Genomic DNA, 25761 nt, shown 5'->3' with positions numbered 1-25761 from the left:
TTTTCTGCATGGAAACCGTTATATCAGGGCTCCCACTGTTGTGATTGGAGTGGGAGGGCCCTTGTTTTAGCGCCTTGTTGCGCAGTTAAAATTATTGCACAGTCTTTCTGCTTCTTCCTCCTTGATCCAGGACGTCTCTAGAGAGCTCAGGGGTCTGCAAATTTCATTTGTGAGGGAGGTAATCAGTCACAGCAGATCTGTGACAGTGTGCTGACTGTGATTAAAAGCGTTAAATCTTAATTGATATCTGTTTTATCCGTTTTGGGTATCGAGGGGTTAATCATTCTTTTGCTAATGGGTGCAATCCTCTGCTAATAATACACTTCTTGTTAAGAATTGTTTAATTATATCTGTATATTTGAAGCGCTGCAGCGTTTTTTTATATTGCTTGTAAACTTATTGAAAGTGATTTCCAAGCTTGATAGTTTCATTGCTAAGTCTGTTTTAAACATGTCTGATTCAGAGGAAACTGTTTGTTCATCATGTTCAAAAGCCAATGTGGAGCCCAATAGAACGATGTGTACCAATTGTATTGATATTGCTTTGAATAAAAGTCAATCTGTACCGATAGAGAAACTATCACCAGACAACGAGGGGGAAGTTATGCCGCCTAACTCTCCTCACGTGTCAGTACCTGCGTCTCCCGCTCGGGAGATGCGTAGGATTGAGACACCTAGTACATCTAGGCCCTTACAAATCACTTTACATGATATGGCTAATGTTATGAAAGAAGTATTATATAATATGCCCGAATTAAGGGGCAAACGCGATAGCTCTGGGTTAAGGACAGAGCGCGCTGATGACACGAGAGCCATGTCTGATACTGCGTCACAATTTGCAGAACATGAGGACGGTGAGCTTCATTCTGTCGGTGACGGTTCTGATCCGGGGAGACCGGATTCAGAAATTTCAAATTTTAAATTTAAGCTTGAGAACCTCCGTGTGTTACTAGGGGAGGTATTAGCGGCTCTGAATGATTGCGACACGGTGGCAATTCCAGAGAAATTGTGTAGGTTGGATAGATACTATGCGGTACCGGTGTGTACTGACGTTTTTCCTATACCAAAAAGACTTACAGAAATTATAAGTAAGGAGTGGGATAGGCCCGGTGTGCCTTTTTCCCCTCCCCCGATATTTAGAAAAATGTTCCCTATAGACGCCACCACACAAGACTTATGGCAGACGGTCCCTAAGGTGGAGGGAGCAGTTTCTACGTTAGCCAAGCGTACCACTATCCCGGTAGAGGATAGCTGTGCTTTCTCAGATCCAATGGATAAAACATTAGAGGGTTATCTTAAGAAAATGTTTGTTCAACAGGGTTTTATATTGCAGCCTCTTGCATGCATTGCGCCTGTCACGGCTGCAGCGGCATTCTGGTTTGAGTCTCTGGAAGAGGCGATTCGCACAGAGCCGTTGGATGAGGCCTTGAGCAAAGTTAGAACCCTTAAGCAAGCTAATGCGTTTGTTTCAGATGCCGTAGTACATCTAACCAAACTTACGGCTAAAAATTCCGGATTCGCCATACAGGCACGCAGAGCGATCTGGCTTAAATCCTGGTCAGCGGATCTAACTTCCAAGTCTAAGCTACTTAACATTCCTTTCAAAGGGCAGACCTTATTCGGGCCCGGCTTGAAGGAAATTATTGCTGACATTACAGGAGGTAAGGGCCACGCCCTTCCTCAGGACAGGGCCAAACCAAAGGCCAAACAGTCTAATTTTCGTGCCTTTCGTAACTTCAAGGCAGGAGCAGCATCGACTTCCTCCGCTCCAAAACAGGAAGGAACTACTGCTCGTTACAGACAAGGTTGGAAAGGCAACCAGTCATGGAACAAGGGCAAGCAGGCCAGAACGCCTACTCCCGCCCCTAAGACAGCATGAAGTCAGGGCCCCCTATCCGGAGACGGATTTAGTGGGGGGCAGACTTTCTCTCTTTGCCCAGGCTTGGGCAAGGGATGTGCAGGATCCCTGGACGTTAAAGATTATATCTCAGGGATACCTTCTGGATTTCAAAACCTCTCCTCCACAAGCGAGGTTCCATCTTTCGAGGTTATCGACAAACCTAGTAAAGAGAGAGGCATTTCTACATTGTGTACAAGACCTCTTAATCATGGGAGTGATCCACTCAGTTCCGCGATCGGAACAGGGACAAGGATTTTACTCAAACCTATTTGTGGTTCCCAAGAAAGAGGGAACCTTCAGACCAATCTTGGACTTAAAGATCTTAAACAAATTCCTAAGGGTACCATCGTTCAAGATGGAAACCATTCGAACCATCCTACCCATGATCCAAGAGGGTCAATATATGACCACGGTGGACTTAAAGGATGCTTACCTTCATATACCGATTCACAAAGATCATTATCGGTACCTGAGGTTTGCCTTTCTAGACAGGCATTACCAGTTTGTGGCTCTTCCCTTCGGGTTAGCCACGGCCCCGAGAATTTTTACGAAGGTTCTGGGTTCACTTCTGGCGGTACTAAGACCACGAGGCATAGCGGTGGCTCCGTACCTAGACGACATTCTGATACAAGCGTCAAGTTTTCAGAATGCAAAGTCTCATACAGAGATAGTTCTGGCATTTCTGAGGTCGCATGGGTGGAAAGTGAACGTGGAAAAGAGTTCTCTGTTCCCACTCACAAGGGTTCCTTTTCTAGGGACTCTTATAGATTCTGTAGAGATGAAGATTTACCTGACGGAGTCCAGGTTATCAAAGATTCTCAATGCTTGCCGTGTCCTTCATTCCGTTCCAAGCCCATCAGTAGCTCAGTGCATGGAGGTAATCGGCTTAATGGTCGCGGCAATGGACATAGTGCCATTTGCGCGCCTGCATCTCAGACCGCTGCAACTATGCATGCTCAGTCAATGGAACGGGGATTACTCAGATCTGTCCCCTTTGCTAAATCTGGACCAGGAGACCAGAGATTCGCTTCTCTGGTGGTTGTCACCGGTTCATCTGTCCAAAGGAATGACCTTTCGCAGGCCAGATTGGACGATTGTAACAACGGATGCCAGCCTTCTAGGCTGGGGAGCAGTCTGGAATTCCCTGAAGGCTCAGGGATCGTGGACTCAGGAGGAGAAACTCCTCCCAATAAACATTCTAGAATTGAGAGCAATATTCAATGCTCTTCTAGCTTGGCCTCAGTTAGCAAAGCTGAGGTTCATCAGATTTCAGTCAGACAATATCACGACTGTGGCTTACATCAATCATCAAGGGGGAACCAGGAGTTCCCTAGCGATGTTGGAAGTCTCGAAGATAATTCGCTGGGCAGAGTCTCACTCTTGCCACCTGTCAGTGATTCACATCCCAGGCGTAGAGAACTGGGAGGCGGATTTCCTAAGTTGCCAGACTTTTCATCCGGGAGAGTGGGAACTTCACCCGGAGGTATTTGTTCAACTGATTCGTCGTTGGGGCAAACCGGATCTGGATCTCATGGCATCTCGCCAGAATGCGAAGCTTCCTTGTTACGGATCCAGGTCCAGGGACCCGGGAGCGGTGCTGGTAGATGCATTAGCAGCCCCTTGGGTTTTCAACATAGCTTATGTGTTTCCACCATTTCCGTTGCTACCTCGACTGATTGCCAGGATCAAACAGGAGAGGGCATCGGTAATTCTGATAGCGCCTGCGTGGCCACGCAGGACCTGGTATGCAGACCTAGTGGACATGTCGTCCTGTCCACCATGGTCTCTTCCTCTGAGGCAGGACCTTCTAATTCAGGGTCCTTTCAACCATCCAAACCTAATTTTTCTGAGGCTGACTGCTTGGAAATTGAACGCTTGATTCTATCAAAGCGTGGGTTTTCGGATTCGGTTATTGATACATTAATACAGGCTCGGAAACCTGTGACCAGAAAAATTTACCATAAGATATGGCGTAAATATTTATATTGGTGCGAATCCAAGAGTTACTCATGGAGTAAGGTTAGGATTCCTAGGATATTAGCTTTTCTACAAGAGGGTTTAGAAAAGGGTTTATCCGCTAGTTCGCTAAAGGGACAGATTTCAGCTCTGTCTATTCTTTTACACAAACGTCTGGCAGAGCATCCAGACGTCCAGGCCTTTTGTCAGGCTTTGGCTAGAATTAAGCCTGTGTTTAAAGCTGTTGCTCCTCCGTGGAGCTTAAACTTGTTTCTTAAAGTTCTTCAGGGTGTTCCGTTTGAACCTCTTCATTCCATTGATATTAAGCTTTTATCTTGGAAAGATTTGTTTTTGATGGCTATTTCCTCGGCTCGAAGAGTCTCTGAGTTATCTGCCTTACATTGTGATTCTCCTTATCTGATCTTTCATTCAGACAAGGTAGTTCTGCGTACTAAACCTGGGTTTTTACCTAAGGTTGTTTCTAACAGGAATATCAATCAAGAGATTGTTGTTCCATCATTATGTCCTAATCCTTCTTCAAAGAAGGAACGTCTTTTGCATAATCTAGACGTGGTCCGTGCTCTGAAGTTCTACTTACAAGCAACTAAAGATTTTAGACAAATTTCTTCTCTGTTTGTCGTTTACTCTGGACAGAGGAGAGTTTAAAAGGCTTCTGCTACCTCTCTCTCTTTTTGGCTTCGTAGCATAATACGTTTAGCCTATGAGACTGCTGGACAGCAGCCTCCTGAAAGAATTACAGCTCATTCCACCAGAGCTGTGGCTTCCACCTGGGCCTTTAAGAATGAGGCCTCTGAACAGATTTGCAAGGCTGCAACTTGGTCTTCACTTCATACTTTTTCCAAATTTTACAAATTTGACACTTTCGCTTCTTCGGAGGCTGGTTTTGGGAGACAGGTTCTACAGGCAGTGGTTCCTTCTGTTTAATGTTCCTGCCTTGTCCCTCCCATCATCCGTGTACTTAGCTTTGGTATTGGTATCCCATAAGTAATGGATGACCCGTGGACTGAACACACTTAACAAGAGAAAACATAATTTATGCTTACCTGATAAATTTATTTCTCTTGTAGTGTGTTCAGTCCACGGCCCGCCCTGTCTTTTTCAGGCAGGTTCTAAATTTTAGAATTATAACTCCAGTCACCACTGCACCTTATAGTTTCTCCTTTCTCGTCTTGTTTCGGTCGAATGACTGGATATGACATGTGAGGGGAGGAGCTATATAGCAGCTCTGCTTGGGTGATCCTCTTGCAACTTCCTGTTGGGAAGGAGAATATATCCCATAAGTAATGGATGACCCGTGGACTGAACACACTACAAGAGAAATAAATTTATCAGGTAAGCATAAATTATGTTTTTCCATTTCTAAATAGTTTCTTTCCTTTCACTAACATTTAAATGTGTAATCATAGTTGCACACCTTGAATACCACCAGGTGAGTATACAGCTATTGACTAGCATACATAGGTATGCTTGCTTCTCATTTGCTCACCAGCTGTTGTATCATGTGGAATGCAGGGCTGAAACACATAGTGAAAGAAATGTGTCTAAAAATAGATCATTTTATTTTTACACCATAAAACATCCCTTTTAAGTAGGCCATATGTCATATCATTCACAGTAGTTGGCATTGTTCTATATTGCAGGGCGCACACCTAGTGGTATGGGGAAGCACATGCTTTCCTTTATTTTACATTAACATTGTGCAGCCAAGTAATGATTTACCAGCAATTCCTAGACCTTTTTTTATCATGCACTAAATAATATTCATTCTCATTTATTATTACTATTAGCAGGTGTGTGGACTTGTCTAAGGGACAATAACAGTAGCCTAATCTACTTGTCCTGGCACACAACCTAAAGTCAACAGAACAGTACAAAGTGTGACATTTTCTATATTCCAAATGTCTGCTGCATAACCTACTATGTCCCAGAGATTATGAACATTATTATCCATCAGAGGCTTTTGATTGGGGAAAAAAATGTCAGGGAATGAAATAAGATGGATAGAAACACTGTACAAAGTGACACAAAGGAATAATGAAGCGGAATATACAGTAATGAACTGAGAAACTACAAGCAACAGCAATGAGCAGAAAAATAAGAATAGAGAAGCAACAAAGGGAGTGTAAGAAACATACAAATATCAGACGGATAGAAGCGTGGGAGCTAGAGAAATGGGGGGAAAAGAAATTGTGGGGAGAAGACAGGTAAACATTTTTTTTTTTTTTTTTTTTTAAATAGCGAAATTAAAGAACACGGTAGAGATACATGCACATGTCGTGGGGGAGTACATGTTGCAAATATGTCTTCACTGTAGCAGTAATAGGCAAATGTATTATCTAGATGGCAATAAACATATACATATATAGAGGATAGGGTAGAAGAGCAGACAAGGAAAAAATAACTAAGCTTTGCAAGTTTGTATTGATATTTGTACAATGCAAATGCCCCCTTTATGTGCTGAATGGGCAGGAATTGAATAGATTAGGGCTTGACAAACCCAGGCGCCAGGTTTAGAGTCTGCAAGGCACTCCTGAGTTTTCCCCGCTAGCTGTCTTTGTGGCCTCCATTTGAAAAAGGCTCACGTTGTAGCCGAATCGTTATGGCTTAGGGCTGTCTGTACACGTTTTGTATTGTACATTTAAAGACTTCATGTTCAGATTCCTGTGGTTTGCCTGCTTCTTGTATTCCCCCAAACATTTGCCGAATAGGGGTCTACATTCTACTACTGGATAAAAGCATTAGCAGTGCACAAGGAGGTTGTAATAATTGGTGTGTGTCGTTTCTCAGGTGGTGAGTATATATATATATATATTAGGGGTGCAACCAACAGTCACCTTTCCTGCTAATTTGGCCAGGGCTGCAGACATTGCAAGTTGAGATAAGGAAAGTTATCAGGCTGTTTCTGAATGCTGAGATTGAAAGGGGAGGTAAAGGTAAAAGAGGGATCTCGGAGACTTCTTAAAGGACCACAGTAAATGCAATAAATGCATTATAAAGAGACAATGCAGAAGCACTTACTGAATTTCAAATGAGTAGTCAATGTTTTTCTGTCATGTCCGTTAACGACATTTTCCTTCCTAATACATAATGTGATAGCCATCGACCATTCACAAAATGCATATGTGTTTATTTAGTGAATCTTGCACATGGTCAGTAGGAGCTAGTGCCTCAGAAATTGTGCATATAAAAAGAAGGTGCACATTTTAGATAATGGAAGTGAATTGGAAAGTTGTTTAAAATGTTATGCTGTATCAAAGTCATGACTTGGATACAGCATAGTCTGCCAGTACTTAAGATGGTGGTGACAACTGTGAGGTGTGGGAGGGAAGAGACCTGTTTGAGAGGGGTCAGGGAGGGATCAGGGGGTGGGATGTGTCAGGTGGGAGGCTGATCTCTACACTAAAGCTAAAATTAACCCTACAAGCTACCTAATTAACCCCTCTAATGCTGGGCATAATACAAGTGTGGTGCGCAGCAGCCTTCTAATTACCAAAAAGCAACGCCAAAGCCATATATGTCTGCTATTTCTGAACATAAGGGATCCCAGAGAAGCATTTACAACCATCTGTGCCATAATTGCACAAGCTGTTTGTAAATAATTTCAGTGAGAAACATAAAGTTAGTGAAAAAGTGAACAATTTTTTTAATTTGATCACATTTGGCGGTGAAATGGTGCCATAAAATATACCAAAATGGGCCTAGATCAATACTTTTGGTTGTCTACTAAAAATGTATACATGTGAAGGGTTTTTCAGGGATTCCTGACAGATATCGGTGTTACAATGTAACTATTCCTAATTTTGAAAACAAAAATGGTTTAGAAATGGGAAAGTGCTACTTGTACTTATTGCCCTATAACTTGCAAAACAAGCAAAGAACATGTAAACATTGGGCATTTCTAAATTCAGGACAAAATTTAGAAACTATTTATCATGGGTGTTTTTTGGTGGTTGTAGATGTGTAACAGATTTTGGGGGTCAAAGTTAGAAAAAGTGTTTGTTTTTTTTTCCAATTTTTTAATCATATTTTATAAAAATGTTTTAGAGTAAATTATAAGATGTGATGAAAATAATGGTATCTTTAGAAAGTCAATTTAATGGTGAGAAAAACGGTATATAATATGTGTGGGTACAGTAAATGAGTAAGAGGAAAACTACAGCTAAACTCAAACACAGCAAAAAATGTAAAAAATAGCCCTGGTCCTTAAAAGGTACAAAACCCCCTTTTTTTTTTTTTTTCTTTTTTTTTTTGATTCAGATAGAAAATACAATTTTAAACAACTTTCCAATTTACTTCTGTTATCAAATTTTCTTTGTTTTCTTATTATCATTTGTTGAAAAGCAGTTAAGTAAGCTTTTGTGTGTGCACGTGTCTACAGCACTATATGGCAGCAGTTTTGCAACAATGTTATACATTACCAGGAGCAGTAGATGGCAGCCCTATTTCCTGTCATGTAGTGCTTCAGGCATGTGCACGCTACCTACCTAGGTATCCCTTCTATAAAGCATAACACTAGAACAAAGCAAATTTGATAATATAAGTAAATTGGAAACTTTAAAAATTGTATTCTCTATCTGAATAATGAAAGAAAATTTTAGGGTTTAATGTCCCTTTAACAGTAAGAAAATTGAAAAATGGTCTGGTCACTAAGGGGTTAAAATTGGGTGCTCCTATATGAATCATGTTTAATTTTGACTTTAGTGTTCCTTTAATCCATCTTCTGCTAACTGAAACCTCTTTCTTTTTCTTTCATACTATTTCTTTAAATATTTTTTGTCATCTACTTGAGAAGCAAAAAATCCTGCCCACCCCTTGGATATGCATGCCTTAGACATCGGCAATACAAATTTCACACCCCTGTTTGGCCAAAACAATCTGAACTTCTGGATTTTATTGCCAGCCACCTGAAAATGTTAAACAAATGATTAGTCTTAAAGGGACAGTCTAGGCTAAAATAAACTGTCATGATTCAGATAGGGCATGTAATTTTAAACAATTTTCCAATTTACTTTTATCACCAATTTTGCTTTGTTCTCTTAGTATTCTTAGTTGAAAGCTTAACCTAGGAGGTTCATATGCTAATTTCTTAGACCTTGAAGGCCACCTCCTTTTCAGAATGCATTTTAACAGTTTTTCACCACTAGAGGGTGTTAGTTCACGTATTTCATATAGATAACACTGTGCACGTGAAGTTATCTGGGAGCAGGCACTGATTGGCTAAACTGCAAGTCTGTCAAAAGAACTTAAATAAAGGGGCAGTTTGCAGAGGCTTAGATACAAGATAATCACAGAGGTTAAAAGTATATTAATATAACTGCGTTGGTTATGCAAAACTGGGGAATGGGTAATAAAGGGATTATCTATCTTTTAAAACAATAAAAAAATCTGGTGTAGACTGTCCCTTTAAAGGGACATGAAACACAAAAGTTTTTTATGATTCAGATAGATAATACAATGTTAAACAACTTTCCAATTAATTTATAATTGTAATTTGCTTAGTTCTGTTGGTATCATTTGTTGAAAAGTATACTTAGGTAAGCCTAGAAGTTGGGTGCTACATGCTGATTTGTGGTTGCACATATATGCCTCTTGTAATTGATTTACCAATGTAGTACATTGCTGATCCTTCAATAAATGATACCAAGAGAATTAAGCAAAATTGATAATAGAAGTAAATTGGAAAATCGTATGCACTTTTTGCATTGTGAAAGAAAAAATGTGGTTTTCATGTCCCTAATTGACATGAAGGCATCCAAATTTACATAACATAACCAAGGGGTTAAAATTAAACTCATTTCTCATGCAGGGAAAATGTTGTCTCTTTCAAGCTAAATCTCTTGATTATCAAAATAAATAATCTTAAAAACAGATTTTAGGCATTTTAAAAACAAAATTTATGCTTACCTGATAAATATCTTTCTTTCCGGATATGGAGAGTCCACTACGTCATTCAATTACTAGTGCACTCGTAGTAACACCAGCACCAGTGTCTTGGATATAAATACTTTTATTAGAGGTTACATTAAAAGCAGCAACGTTTCGTGGTGAACCCACTTAGTTCACCACAAAACGTTGCTGCTTTTAATGTAACCTCTAATAAAAGTATTTATATCCAAGACACTGGTGCTGGTGTTACTACGAGTGCATATCTATTACAGAGGCTATTGCAGCTACCTCTTGCACCGTGCACCACTTCAACACAAAGTGCTGTATTCATCTACTATTGCAAATTCAATTACTAGTGGGAATATCTCTCCTGGCCAGCAGGAGGAGACAAAGAGCACCACAGCAAGCTGTTGTCACTCCCCTACCCATAATCCCCAGTCATTCGTCCAAAGGGAAATGGAAAAGGAATAAGATAAAGGTGTAGAGGTGCCTGAGGTTTAGTTGAAAATAACTGTCTTAATAGATGGTGGGGTCGTGGGTTCTCCATATCCGAAAAGAAAGAAATTTACATAAATTTTGTTTTCTTTCCTAAGATATAGAGAGTCCACAACATCATTCAATTACTAGTGGGAACCAATACCAAAGCTAGAGGACACAGAATAAACAGAGAGGAAGAACAAGACAGGCAGACCTAAACTGAAGGCACCACCGCTTGATGAAATCTTCTCCCAAAAGAGGCCTCAGCCCAGGCAAAAGTATCAAATTTGGAAAAAAGTATGCAGAGAGGACCAAGTTGCAGCCTTGCAAATCTGGTCCCCAGAAGCTTTATTTTTGAAAGCTCCAAGAAGAGGAGACAGTCCTAGTGGAATAAGGTGTAATTCTCTCAGAAGGCTGCTGTCCAGCAGTCTCATAAACAAAACAAATTATACTTCTCAACCAGAGGGAAAGAGAAGTAGCAGTAGCCTTTTGACCCTTGCGCTTTCCTGAGAAACAAACAGGGCAGAAGACTGGCGAAAATCCTTAATTGCCTGTAGGTAGAATTTTAGAGCATGTGCAACATCCAAGTTGTGCAACAGACATTCTTTATGAGAATGATTGGGACAAAGAGAAGGAACAACAATTTCCTGATTAATATTTCTATCCAAAACCACTTAAGGAAGTAACCCGAATTAGTACGAAGAACTACCCTATCCGTATGAAAGATAAGGTGAGGCGAATCACACTGCAAAGCCGAGAGTTCCAAAACTCTCAGAGCAAAATAGATAGCAATAAGAAACAAAACCTTCCAAGATAGCAACTTAATATCTATAGAATGCATTGGCTCAAACGGAGCCTGCTGCAAAACTTTAAGAACAAAATTAAGGCTCCAAGGAAGAGCAACAGGTTTAAACACAGGCCTGATTCTGACCAGGGCCTGACAAAAAGATTGAACATTTGGCACATCCGCCAGACGCTTGTGTAACAAATTAGATAATGCAGAAATCTTACCTTTCAGAAAACTGACTGACAACCCTTTTTCCAGACCTTTCTGGAGAAAAGACAAAATTCTAGGAATCCTGTCCCTACTCCAAGAGTAGCCCTTAGATTAACACCAATAAAGGTATTTACGCCATACCTTATGGTTAATTTTTTTGAGTTACAGGCTTGCGAGCCTGGATCATGGTCTCAATGACCGACTCAGAAAATCCACGCTTAGACAGAATTAAACGTTCAATCTCCAAGTAGACGGCTTCAGAGAAACTAGATTTGGATGGAGGAATGGACCCCGAGTCAGAAGGTCCTTCCTCCAAGGTGGCCGAGATGACATCTGCACTAGGTCTGCATACCAGATCCTGGGAGGCCATGCAGGAGCTATTAAAATTACCGATGCTCTCTCCTGTTTGATACAAGAAATTACTTGTGGAAGGTGCGCAAATGGAGGAAACAGGTATGCTAAACTGAAATCCCAAAGAACTGCCAGAGCATCTAACAGTGTGGGCTAAGGATCTCTTGACCTTAAACTGTACCTTGGAAGCTTGGCGTTCTGCTGAGACACCATCAGATCCAACTCGGGCACCCTCCATTTGAGGGTTAACCTGGAGAGCTCACTCCCCGGGATGAAATGTCTGTCTTCTCAGAAAATCTGCTTCCCAGTTGTCCACTCCAGGAATGTGGATGGCAGACAATAATTGTGAGCTTCCGCCCACTGAATAATCCGTGCCACCTCCTTCATCGCTAAGGAACTCCGGGTTTCTCCCTGGTGGTTGATGTAAGCCACTGAAATGTATGTTGTCTGAATTAAACCTGATAAACCGGACTAAGAACAATTGAGGCCAAGCCATCAGAGCATTGTAAATCGCTCTCAATTCCAAGATGTTTATGGGGAGAGCAGACTCCTCCCGAGTCCATAGTCCCTGCGCCTTTTATGAGTCCCAGGCTGCTCCCCTAGCAGGCTGACATCCGTGGTAACAATCACCCAGGAAGGTCTCCGGAAGCTTTCCTGAGAAAGCCACCACGGGAGAGAGTCTCCTGTTGACTGGTCTAGATCTATCCTCTGAGACGGATCCGAATGGTCTCCGTTCCATTGTCTGAGCATGCATAATTGCAGTGCTCTCAAATGGAATGGAGCAAAGGGAATGATGTCCATGGACGCGACCATCAGACCAATTACCTTCATATATTGAGCCACTGATGGCAGTAGACTGTAGAGAGAGGCAAGAGGAGAGAATTCTGGATTTTCTAATCTCCGTTAGAAAAAGTTTCATAGATAGGGAATCTATTATGGTCTAAGAAAACCCACCCTTGTAGCTGGAACAAGGGAACTCTTTTCAAGATATACTTTCCAACTGTGGGAACGTAGAAAAGAGAACACTATCTCTGTATGAGAGTTTGCTTGTTGAAAAGATTGTGTCTGAACCAATATGTCGTCCAGGAATGGCGCCACTGCAATTTCTGGGAGCTGTGGCAAGCCAAACGGAAGAGCCACAAACTGAAAGTGTTTGTCTAGAAATGCGAATCTCAGGAATTTGTGATGATCCCTGTGGATGGGAACATGAAGATACACGTCCTTCAGGTCTATGGTCGTCATGAACTGACCCTCTTGGACCAAAGGAAGAATGGAATAAATGGTTTCCATTTTGAAGGACGGTACCCTGAGAAACTTGTTGAGGCACTTTATGTCTAAAATGGGTCAAAAAGTTTCCTCTTTTTTTTTTTTGGGCACCACAAACAGATTTGAATAGAATCCTAGACCTTGTTCCCTTACTGGAACAATCACTCCTAGGGAGGAAAGGTCCTGATCGCAGTTCAAGATTGCCTCTCTATTTACCTGGTCTGCAGATAATCTTGAGAGGTGGAATCTGCCCCTGGGAGGGAAAGTTTTGATTTCTATTTTGTAACCCTTAGATACTATGTCCACAGCCCAAGGATCTGAGATATCTTGTCTCCACGCTTGACAAAACAGGGAAAGTCTGCCCCCCACTTTATCCGATCCTAGACTGGGGCCGACCCTTCATGCTGACTTAGACTCAGCAGAGGGTTTCTTTGATTGCTTCCCCTTATTCCAAGACTGATTGAGCTTCCAAGAAGTCTTGGACTGCTCCTGCTTTAAGAGGGAGAGGAAGAGTTTTGATTTTTGAAGTTACGAAAGGAACGAAAATTACTTTGACGTCCTTTGACTCTGTTCTTCTTGTCTTGCGGTAGAAAATACCCTTTTCCAACTGTAATATCGGAAATTATTTCTGCCAGACCAGGTCCGAACAAGGTCTTACCCTTGTAAGGAAGCTCCAGAAGCTTGGACTTAGAGGTAACATCAGCTGACTAAGATTTTAGACACCATGCCCTGTGGGCTAGGACAGTGAAGCCAGACATCTTGGCTCCCAGTCTAATAACTTGCATGTTAGCATCAGAAATAAAGGAATTGGCTAGTCTAAGAGCTTTTAATCCTATCTTGTATCTCCTCCAACGCAGTCTCTACTAAAATTGATTCAGACAAGGCATTGCACCAATAAGATACCACACTTGCTACTGTGGCAATACAAACTGCAGGTTGCCATTGAATACCTTGATGAAAATACAGATTTTTTCCAATAAGCTTCCATCTTTTTTCCATGGGATCCTTAAAGGAGCAGCTGTCCTCTATAGGGATCGTAGTTCTCTTAGCCAGAGTAAAAATAGCCCCTTCTACTTTAGGAACCGTGCGCCAAGAATCTTTAATGGAGACCGCTACAGGAAACATCTTTTTAAATACGGGAGACGGGGGGAAAGGAATCCCTGGCTAATCCCATTCCTGTGAAATAATCTCCGTCACACGGTCTGGGACAGGAAAAACTTCCACAGAGGAAGGAACATCGTAGTATTTAGTTTACTAGACTTCTTAGGGTTGACGACGACAGAAGTATCAGAGTCCTCTAAAGTAGCTAATACCTCCTTTAACAGTACACAAAAGGGGTGCAAGCTTAAATCTGAAGTTTACTTCTTCAGTATCAGATGAAGGAATAATACTGTTCAAATCTGAGATTTCACCCTCAGAGGCTACTGACGTATCCTCCTCAACCTTATGAGGGAGGTCAACCTGCGTAGCTGTAGGTGGAACAGAAACCTTACTATCTGTCTAATTTTCCTCTTGCATTTTCCCAGCATAGGAAAAGCAGACTGCAGGCAAATTAACTTCTCCAGGAGGCTGAGATGAACTGCAGGGCACTGTATGTGACGCCATAAAGGCTTGGGACGTTTGAGGAGAAAGCTGTGGCATTTGCCTGAACAGCATCATTCTGAGAGACATTGGACTCAGCGGGCAACAATTTATCTTTAAATTGAAGTGTTCTAGCTAAGCATGCAGCACAGAATTGCATAGGAAAAACAATTTGTGCCTCTAGGCATAACAAGCATTTGTCAAAAGACAGTCTTCCATGTCCATAATACTAAATAAAAAATTCCCCAAATTGTAGATTTTTCGATTTTAAAAATACATTGTCACTTTAAGAATTTTTAATACCACAGCTGCTTAGAGTTATGCAAAAATTCTTTAAAATGATAAACCAATCAGGCCCCCTACACCTCAGACAGGCTGAGGTGCCTTACCGTAACACTTATACACAATTTGGCTGCCAGAAGTCTCTAAAACGATTGTATAGTAGATAGACGCAGAAGAGACTGAAATTCAATGACTCTGCTCCGTGAATATCCGACAGCAGAGAGAATTCACATGACAGGCAGAGGAAACTACGCAGCAAGTAAAAGGTGCGTGTTTCCCTCGGCCTACAACACCGGAGCTAAATTTACACAAACGCTCAAGCAGTTTGTTAGTTAGCCTGTTCTAGCTAAGCAAGCAAAGAGAACCAACTGCCAAATTTTAAATTTATACATAAATCCCTGTATAAAACATTAGCCCAAGGAGGAACAATTTCCCAATAAATGGAAGATTAACCCCTAGTCTCAACATACATAATGTGCCTGCCCACAGCCAAAGAGAATCCTGTGTAAAGGATTTTAAAAATGTCCCTATCTACTGCATATGAAATATTTTTCTGAAGTGCAAGTCTCCAAGACCTAGAAGACAAAAGCACTTACCTGCAGTCTAGCTGTCCGGCAGGAAGACAGCTCACAAGGCGTGAAAGGACACATACTTCTTACAGAGACCTGTAGAAAAAGAAAGAACAGAGTAACCAACTCTGGCTTTCTGTACCATGGGCAGCAATGTGTTAGGAAGTTGTGAGGCAGTCATTGCTTTGTTTCCTAACTGCTTAAAAGTCACCACTACTCTACTGAAGAGATTGACGTGGACTCAGCTAAACCCAAATCTTTGCTTGCAGGGAAAAGTACCCGAAAAAGGAATTAATTTCTTCAGACACCAAACTTCACCTCCTCCATTGACAGAGGCAAAGAGAATGACTGGGGATTATGTGTAGGGGAGTGACTCTTAACAGCTTTGCTGTGGTGCTCTTTGCCGCCTCCTGCTGGTCAGGAGGGATATTCCCACTAGTAATTGAATGACATTGTGGACTCTCCATATCTTAAGAAAGAAATACATATTTCAACTCATTTTCTCAAATAGTTCATGATTTGCTTTAGAATTTTGCCCATGATTTACATCTTAATTTTTTTCAGAAGCGCCTCCAGAAAGAACTTATGGCTTTACAAAATGAACCTCCACCGGGGATGACTTTAAATGAAAAGAGTGTTCAGAATTCAATTACACAGTAAGTAAAATGAAATGGTTTTGCTATAGTTCTTTTTCCTGTTAAGTGCACGTCTGACAGTTTAAACTATTCACTAAACTGTATTGAATTTTTTTTTTCTTTTTATGAGTTGGTAGTTACCCCCAAGGCAGAACATGCTGTGATCCGAGATGTCATCGCAGAAAATGCAGCTTGTCTGCAGAAAGAACTGGACACAAGCACAACAGTCAAATATGAAGCAGGACTGGATTTTTACAACCCCCCCTAACCTTTCCTGGTCTGTGACTCCTGAATGTAAGACTTTCTTTTGAGCAATGCACCTTTTTTATTACTACATTATCTGATATTAGGCCAAGAGCAAAGGAAACTTTTATTTAAGAGAAATTTAAAAAAAATAAAGCATTCTCTGCAGCTAATTTGCGATGAGATTTTTAACTGCTTCAATATATTCTAAAACTTTAAAAATTGCTTTATTCCCTAGTTAATCAACACATTGCAATTGAGATGGTGCTTTAGTGTAACTGCCTAATATAAATTTTATTTAATTTCAAAATGACCTGCAGACGATCATCCGCTAAAAAAATATTGCAGAAATTGTAAAAAGTTCTGCCTCTGGGGGCCGTGATAAACGCCACTGCATAGCCATGATAAATGCCAGTGTTTTTTTTGTGAAACATTTTCTGCAAATCATTTTTAAATGAAATTCAATATTATATTAGGTAGTTACAGTAAAGCACCAGCTCAATTGCAGTGTGTTTATTAACTGGAGAATAAAGCCATTTATAAAATTTTATAATATATTGAAGCAGTTGAAAATTGCATTGTAAGTTTGCTGCAGAGGGAAAAAAAGACGTTTAGTTTCCTTTGCTCTCTCATCACATTATTATAAGGTTAAAATGTAGTAATACAAATGGTGCATTGCTTTAAAAAAACATCTTACATTATGGAGTGACAGCTTTACACATTGGGGAAAGGCTAGGGGGCGGGGTAGAAAAAATCCATAAGAGCCAGTCATCAATTTAACGCACTACCTCTTTGCAGCACGGCTCCATATTTGTCTCTTCTCTTCAAAGAGTGCTTCACTCTTGCTGCACTATGTTAAGGAAAATTTACACAGTGCAACCTGAACACAAAGCTGTTTGAAGATTACAGCCTGACCGTTCCTGCATGTGTCCCTTTCTTTCTGCAGACAAGCTGCATTTTCTGCAATGACATCTCATCACAGCATGTTCTGCCTTGGGGGTCACCTCTGCCACAAGTCAGTTCATTATATTTCTGCCCTACTAGATCTGTCTAAACTGCTTCTGGAAGCAGTATCAGCACAAGATCTATGAAATGGGTTTCCATTGCCAAATAGCTGTACACAACAAGCACATATAGGTGTACTGGTTATTTGGCCATATAGTGTATATACCAGATATTTCTTCCCACTTGCACTTAGTGTACAATATCACTAAATAGCTTTTTCTGTCACCCTTATTTTATTAGGTGGATTGTAGATATGGAAGGCGCGCCTGGAACATTATACGAAGGAGAAAAGTTTCAACTCTTATTTAAGTTTAGTAGTCGTTATCCTTTTGATTCTCCTCAGGTAATGTTTATCACAGCTATAGAGTCTGAATAAAATGTAAGTTTTATACCCTTCATAAACAATTTTTTTTTTTTTTGTGTGGGATATAATTTCTTCTATCTGATGTTTACTGTTTGACTAGGTTTACTTGTAATGTTTAAATGGAAACTATCATTTATCAGGAACTTTCAAATATAGTAACCAAAATGTACAGTCTAGGACACTCCATTTTCTAGAAGCAAATCACCTATACCGGGGCTCGTCAAACCTGGGCACCACTGGTGCCTTTTAGTTAGGCTCTGGCGCCCTAAAATACCCATAGGTTCCCCCAAAATTGTCCCCACTGACAGATGCCAGCCACTCTTAAAGTTCAACCCGTTGTGGCTGGATGTTTTCTAAGCCGTAAAAGTCCCAGAGTGCAGCACGACCAATGATAGTGCATTCCGGTCTGGAAGGATGTTGAAGATATGCAGGAGCAAGCTCAGCACACAGTCCAAGCTGGGAGTTGGATAGACAGCTCTCTACCCGGCACAAGCGGAGTGTGTACAGAGTCTGCATGATCAAAGTGCGGGCAGGAGCTTACTAAGGCACAGCAAGCTCTATACTTGCGATATATGCCAAGAGCGGAGTGGAACTGACCAGCATGGAGGCACTTGGGGATCTGATTGCTCCTATGTTGCAGGTGTTTTCTGTACAGCTGTTGGCTGGGGCTCCTATCTTGTGTGGCCTCTTATAGCGTGCACAAGATAGGAGCCCCAGCCAACAGTGGTACAGCAAGCAGCTCCCCAAGTGCCTACATGCTGATCAGATCCACTCTGCTTCTGGCATATATTGCAAGTGAAGAGTCTGCTGTGCCTCAGTCTAAGGACCCTGCAGTACTTCAGCACAATATAGGTGAGCAAGTAAATACAGTCAATCATAACCCCCACATATCCTGTACTTTTGCTCACCATTCCATTAATGTGCTAGTGTAGCCCTGAAACTCAAACTGTTACATATACTGAAGTTTCACACCGCTGTAACAAACAAAAATAGCTCAGTTATAGCTCAATATAGGAAAAAAAGGCAAGTGAAGATTGTACTTAAATTACTACTATTAAATTTTTTTTTCTACCTGGTATTTTAAATTGGTTGTTAAAAAATATATGGCCATGAAGCTTACTTTTTCTCTGACATTAGGATTATTCTCTAGTGGAGTATTTAAAAAAAAAAATAAAAAAAAAATACTATTTAACGTGGAGGAAATATTTTGTATTCAAATAACAAAGGTGAATAAAACTATTTTTGAGCGAGGTAAAAAGAATAAAAATGTTTTCTTACAAGTCTGCCACATTTCAGGCATGATTTCTGTGGAAGATAACCTATTGTCTTGCAAGTTTGCACTGTCTTTCTATATAAAAATGATTGCTAGAACTGTCTTACACACACAAATCTTTCTTCCTAATTATAGTTAACTAACTTCGTACATCAACTTTTTCAACTGTCTTGTTTACTAGTTGTTGCAAACTCTTTCTTCAGCACATAATCTAATATCGGTAAATTTACAGTCATGTGAAAAAGTACACCCTCTTTGAATTCTATGGTTTTACGCATCAGGACATAATAAAAATCATATGGTGCTTAAGCGGGTCTTAAAATTAGGTAAATACAACCTCAGATGAACAACAGCAAATGACATATTACACAGTGTCATAATTTAACAAAAATTAAGCCAAAATGGAGAAGCCATGTGTGAAAAACTAAGTACACCTTATGATTCAATAGCTTGTAGAACCACCTTTAGCAGCAATAACTTGAACTTTATCAGTCTCTCACATCGTTGTGGAGGAATTTTGGCCCACTTCTTTAAGTTACTTTGTTACTTCAGTTCATTGAAGTTTGCGGGCATTCATTTATGCACAGCTCTCTTAAAGGAACAGTTTACTCAAAAAATGTTTCTCCTTTAATTTGTTCCCAGTGATTCACTTTACCTGCTGGAGTGTATTAAATTGTTTACAAGTATTTCCCTTACTCTTATATTGGCATTTGAAATAGCTGATTTAGCCTGTGGTATCCCCACCTATCCTGAAAGTTTTTGACCTTGGCCAAGCTGTGTAAACACAGCCAGTAGAAGAAATTACACTCCCAGTGGGGTATAGAAGAGATAAGGTAATACAATGTTAATTTTCCATTGTTCCCTCCAAGTATTGGTGATTGGTTTAAGGACAGATATAAGTTAAAGAAGCCAGGTATATTTACACAATGTGATAAAGTAATGAGATCTGATTATACCTAAAAGGTCAACCCCTTTAATAGGTTGTGGCTTCAAAACACAAAATCAGCTAATTCATATAAACAAATAAACCTTTTACTCTGCAGCTGGAAAAAAAAAGTAATTGAAAACACAATAAGGGAAAACTATTTTATAGTATACTGTCCCTTTAAGGACTCACCACAGCATTTCAATCGGGATGAGGTCTGGACTTTGACTGGGCCATTGCAACCTTGATTCTCTTCTTTTTCAGCCATTCTGTTGTAGATTTGCTGGTGTGCTTGGGATCATTGTCCTGTTGCATGACCCAATTTCGGCCAAACTTTAGCTGTCAGACAGATTACCTCACATTTGACTCTAAAATACTTTGATACATAGCAGAGTTCATGGTCGACTCAATGACTGCAAGGTGCCCAGGTCCTGTGGCTGCAAAATGAGCCCAAATCATCACCCCTCCACCACCGTGCTTGATAGTTGTTATAAGGTGTTTGTGGTGTGTTTGATTTTCGCCAAACGTGGCTCTTCGCATTATGGCCAAACATATCCACTTTGGCCTCATCTGTCCAAAGGACTTTGTTTCAGAAGTCTTGTGGTTTGTTCAGATGCAACTTGCAAACCCAAGCCGTGCTGCCATGTTCTTTTTAGAGAGAAGAAGCTTTCTCCTGGCAACCCTTCCATACAACTGGGCTAAAAGAGGCTGCTCATATGTGGTTACTCTCCATAGAACAAGCTATTGAGCTGTTGTTCGTGCCTGGTAGAGTGCTTCTCTCTTTGTATGCATTTGAACCCTTCCATACAAATCATGCTTGTTCAGTATTTTTCTACTTGTACGGTCATGAACTGAGGCCTGTAGAGTCTGAGCTGTAACTACTGTTGTTGTTTTTTTGTTTTTTTTGCAATTTCTCTAAGCATTTCATTGTCTGACCTTGGGGTGAGTTTGCTGGGACGTCCACTCCTGGGAAGATTGGCAACTGCATTTAAATGTTTTCCACTTGTGAATAATCGTTCTCACTGTAAAATGGTGGACTTTAAATTGTTTGGAAATGGCCTTATAAACCTTCCAAGATTGATGGGCAACAACAGTTGCTTCTCTAAGATCATTGCAAATGTCTTTCCATCTTGGCATTGTGTTAACACACACCTCAAAGCTCCAGACCAGCAAACTGCTATAACTTCGGGTTTTAGAGGTGGTCAAACTTGCTGATGCTCAATTAATCAAGGGTTGTTGATTAGCAGCACCTGACTACTTAGCCTCTTAATTCCTATGGAAGCAATAATGGTGTACTTGGTTTTTCACACATGGCTTTTCCATTTTGGCTTTGTTTGTTTGTTAATGTCATGTGTTGTTCATCTGAGGTTGTACCTAATTTTAAGACCTGCTAAGTACCAGATGATTATGTCCCGATATGTAAAACCATAGAATTCAAAGAAGGTGTACTTTCTTTTTCTCATTACTGTATGTTATGTTAAATCTTTATTAGTCCATACAAATTGTACCATCTGTCATATGACTACAAATGTCACTCCTAATTTTATAACAAAATTCAGTGCTTCATTTAATAAGCTCTAGTATAGTGCCTTTTCTAAAAATAAATCAGTTACTGTGAGTTTCAGTTGTGCAGTTAGTTTATAAAATAACTTAAAATTATAGGGACATAATACTCGTATGCCAAAACATTTGAAAGTGATGCAGCACAATTGTAAAAAGCTGACATGAAAATATCACCAGAGTATCTCTAAAGTTCTGTGAACAGTTATACTTCAACCGCTGTCCAGCTGCAAGTTGGTGGAGAATAAAAAGCCAATCAGCATTGCAGAGGTCATGCTTTTGGTTTGTTGTGATCTCTTGAGTAGTAAACTGAATAGGAAAATAATATGCCTGTGCCCATGCCACATGCACACTTCCTTCCAAGTTCTGGTACTAGAATCCTTCCTGATTGGCTGCTTAAAGTCTCTTTACAGTGGGGTGTGAATACTTAGGACATTTTGAGGTAAAATATCTTACTTTTTAACAGAGATATTCAGGTGATTTATTTGGGTATCATGTCCCTTTAAGAAAATCAAACATGTTTTATTAATAACTCTTATGTATACATATTCATTTGAATTCCTTGAAACAAATTAGAACTTGCTCAACAAGAACACAGTCTTAACAATAATTTGCTAAAAAGGGACCTGGTTCCAGAATAATTTAAAAATTATTAGTAATTAGGATGTTTATTATACCTGCACTAACTCCTTTGTGTGTGTGTGTTTGTGTATATATATATATATGTGTGTGTGTGTGTGTGTGTGTGTGTATGTATATGTATGTATATATATATATATATATATATATATATATATTTATTGAGATATATAAATATTCATCACTTTCTAATTTTAAAATGTCTTCTCACTTTTTAGGTTATGTTTACTGGTGACAATATTCCTGTTCATCCTCATGTTTATAGCAATGGGCATATCTGTTTATCTATTTTAACTGAAGATTGGTCTCCCGCGCTCTCTGTGCAATCAGTTTGTCTCAGCATAATCAGTATGCTTTCCAGCTGCAAAGAAAAGGTAGATTTTCAAATGTTGTGAACCAGTAGCTAAATGGGGTTTTATTTTTATGGGGAAGAATGTTAAGATGAGTCAAGTTGGCAACAAATGAAATGTAAGTCCAGCCAAGAGGAATTTGAAGGCTTTTGGCTAAGTTAATGGGACGTTATACACTAGATTTTTCTTTGCATAAATGTTTTGTAGATGATCCATTTATATAGCCCATACAGTTTTTTATTTTGTTTTTTTTAGATGTATAGTTTAGCTTATTTTTAAATAACATTGCTCTGATTTTCAGACTCCTAACCAAGCCCCAAAGTTTTAGGGGAATACTGACGTATACCTACTCCAGCTTGCTTCTGTTTATGTAAAGGGTCTTTTCATATGCAAAGGAAGGGGGGAGTGTCTGATATTTCTCACTTGCAGTGGGTGTTCTGTACTCTTTTAAACAGAGCTAAACTGGAAGCTTCTAAGTAAGTTTTTAAATGGTTTTATACTGGATTTTATATCAGTATCTGTGCATATTATTCTTTATAGTAGTGTCCATTACATGCAGTTATGACAATTGGTGTATACTGTCCCTTTAAGTAAAAGCATAAACTTTTCCTGAGTACCACCTACACTCAGTTTTTTATCATGTTCCTTTGGTATTTACTAAAAGGTTTATTTACTTGGTAACAATTTAATACAATTTAAAGTTGCTGGGGTGATTATATAAATACATATATGTCCACTAGTTACATTTTATACTAAGAATACTGATTTACTTACGTTATCCCTCAGTTTGATTGTACTTTTTATTTCTCCAACATTGGTGTGTCCGGTCCACGGCTTCATCCTTACTTGTGGGATATTCTCTTCCCCTACAGGAAATGGCAAAGAGAGCACCCAGCAAGAGCTGTCCATATAGCTCCCCCTCTGGCTCCGCCCCCCAGTCATTCTCTTTGCCGCTCTGAACAAGTAGCATCTCCATGGGGATGGTAAAGAGTATGTGGTGTTAGTTGTAGTTTTTTATTCTTCTATCAAGAGTTTATTTTAAAATAGTGCCGGTTTGTACTATTTACTCTAAAACAGAAAAGGATGAAGAGTTCTGTTTAAAGAGGAGTATGATTTTAGCAGCAGTAACTAAAATCAATTGCTGTTCCCACGCAGGACTGTTGAGCCCAGAGAACTTCAGTTGGGGGGAACAGTTTGCAGACTTTTCTGCTCAAGGTATGATCAGTCATATTTCTAACAAGACATGTTAATGGTAGAAGACTGTCAGTTTTCCCTTAAGGGGTAAGTAAGCCATTTTCTTCGACTCATAACAGATTAAGGCTTACAAATGGGCTCTTCACTGGTTGACACTATTGTGGGCTAAATCGATTGTTTTATTTCATATTTTAATGACATCTAGTGTGTTTTGTGCACTTAAAAGCACTTTTGGGAACGTTTTTATCGCCTGGCATTGAGTTAGACGGCTATTTCAGTCAGGAAGGCCCCTTCACTCTGGTATGCAGAGGAAGGAGGCCCCGTTTTCGCGCCTCAATTGTGCAGTTTACTTCCATGGCAGTGCATGCAGCTTCATGTGAGGGGTCCTGTGGCATACTAAAACGGACTCTGGAAGGTTTATTTCATTGCTGAATAACTCTCAGGGAAGGTAAAAAGCCGCAGCAAGGCTGTGGCTGTGATTGTAGTGTATTAAAATTGTCTAATTGAACAAATAGCTCCGGTTTGCTCATTTTAAGGGTTAAAGTTTTGAAACTTGGTGTGCAATACTTTCAAGGCATTACGACTCTGGGGTGAAAATTTTGTAAAAATCGGACATTGCCTTCATTGTTTTTCAATATATCAGAAATAAAGTGTGCCTGTTTATTATTTAAAGGGACAGTAACGCTTTTCTTTAAAAACGCTTTTATTGCATTATTAGCCTGCCAAATTCTGTCTAACATGTCTATACCTTCAGATGGCTTATGTTCTGTGTGTATGAAAGCCAAGGTGGTTCCCCCAATTAATGTTTGTGCAAATTGTGTCATAGCGTCCAAGCAAAGTATGGACAGTACTGCCACATTGAATAAGATTGCCCAAGATGATTCTTCTAATGAAGGTAGTGGGGATAGTTCCTCATCCTCTCCTTCTGTGTCAACACCAGTTTTGCCCGCGCAGGCGATACCTAGTACATCTAGCGCGCCAATGCTTGTTACTATGCAACAGTTAACAGCAGTAATGGATAATTCTATAGCAAATCTGTTATCCAAACTGCCATCCTACCCTAGAAAGCATGACAGCTCAGTTTTAAATACAGAAGATGAGCAGGTTGGCGCTGAGGACAATTTATCAGTTATACCCTCACATCAATCTGAATTGGCAGTGAGGGAGGGCCTGTCTGAGGGGGAAATTTCTGATTCAGGAAAAGTTTCTCAGCAGGCAGACACTGATGTCGTAACATTTAAATTTAAGTTAGAACATCTCCGCGCCCTGCTTAAGGAGGTCCTAACTACTCTTGATGACTGTGATTCTTTGGTAATTCCAGAGAAATTGTGCAAGATGGACAAATTATTAGAGGTCCCAGTACACGCTGATGCCTTTCCGATATCCAAGCGGGTGGCGGATATAGTGACTAAGGAGTGGGAAAAGCCAGGTATACCTTTTTGTTCCACCTCCTATATTCAAGAAAATGTTCCCCATTGTTGACCCCAGAAGGGACGCATGGCAAACGGTTCCTAAGGTTGAGGGGGCAGTGTCAACGTTAGCTAAGCGCACAACTATTCCTATTGAGGACAGTTGCGCTTTTAAAGATCCTATGGATAAAAAATTGGAAGGATTGCTAAAAAAGATATTTGTTCAGCAAGGTTTCCTGCTTCAACCAATCTCGTGCATTATTCCTGTCACCACGGCAGCGTATTTTTGGTTCAAGGAACTAGAAAATTCGCTCCAAAAAGAGATTCCATATGATGAAGTCATGGACAGAATTCACGCACTAAAGTTGGCTAATTCCTTTATTTTGGATGCCGCTTTCCAATTGGCTAAGTTAGCGGCGAAAAATTCAGGGTTTGCAATAGTGGCGCGCAGAGCGCTTTGGCTAAAATCCTGGTCGGCGGATGTGTCGTCCAAGAATAAATTGCTTAATTTTCCTTTCAAGGGTAAGACCCTTTTTGGGCCAGAATTGAAAGAGATTATTTCAGACATTACTGGTGAAAAGGGACATGCCCTCCCACAGGATAGGCCTTTCAAGGCTAAGAACAAATCTAATTTTCGTTCCTTTCGCAATTTCAGGAACGGACCAAATCCTAACTCTGCGGCCTCCAGACAAGAAGGCAACTCTTCCCAGCCTAAGCCAGCATGGAAACCATTGCAAGGCTGGAACAAGGGTAAACAGGCCAAGAAGCCTGCTGCTGCTACCAAGACAGCATGAAGGGGTAGCCCCCGATCCGGGACCGGATCTTGTAGGGGGCAGACTTTCTCTCTTCGCTCAGGCTTGGCAAGAGACGTTCAGGATC

General features: G+C 40.3%; 1 protein-coding gene across 2 annotated transcripts in view; it reads left to right on the top strand.

The window, feature by feature from the left end:
- Window positions 1-25761, top strand: part of UBE2W (ubiquitin conjugating enzyme E2 W) — a 65997-nt gene that overhangs the window by 18839 nt on the left and 21397 nt on the right. The window contains exons 2-4 of one of the 2 annotated variants that reach the window (XM_053715132.1): window positions 15853-15941; window positions 17409-17511; window positions 22148-22303. In XM_053715132.1, coding sequence (XP_053571107.1) covers window positions 15853-15941; window positions 17409-17511; window positions 22148-22303 — 348 coding nt within the window. Of the gene's footprint in view, window positions 1-15849; window positions 15942-17408; window positions 17512-22147; window positions 22304-25761 lie in introns of both variants that reach the window. The other variant, XM_053715131.1, reaches the window with a different exon arrangement.

The sequence above is a fragment of the Bombina bombina genome, chromosome 5 (assembly GCF_027579735.1).
Source record: "Bombina bombina isolate aBomBom1 chromosome 5, aBomBom1.pri, whole genome shotgun sequence".
Lineage (NCBI taxonomy): Eukaryota > Metazoa > Chordata > Amphibia > Anura > Bombinatoridae > Bombina > Bombina bombina.
Note: the sequence above shows the minus strand (reverse complement) of the source record. Positions and strands in the feature narration are given on the sequence as shown.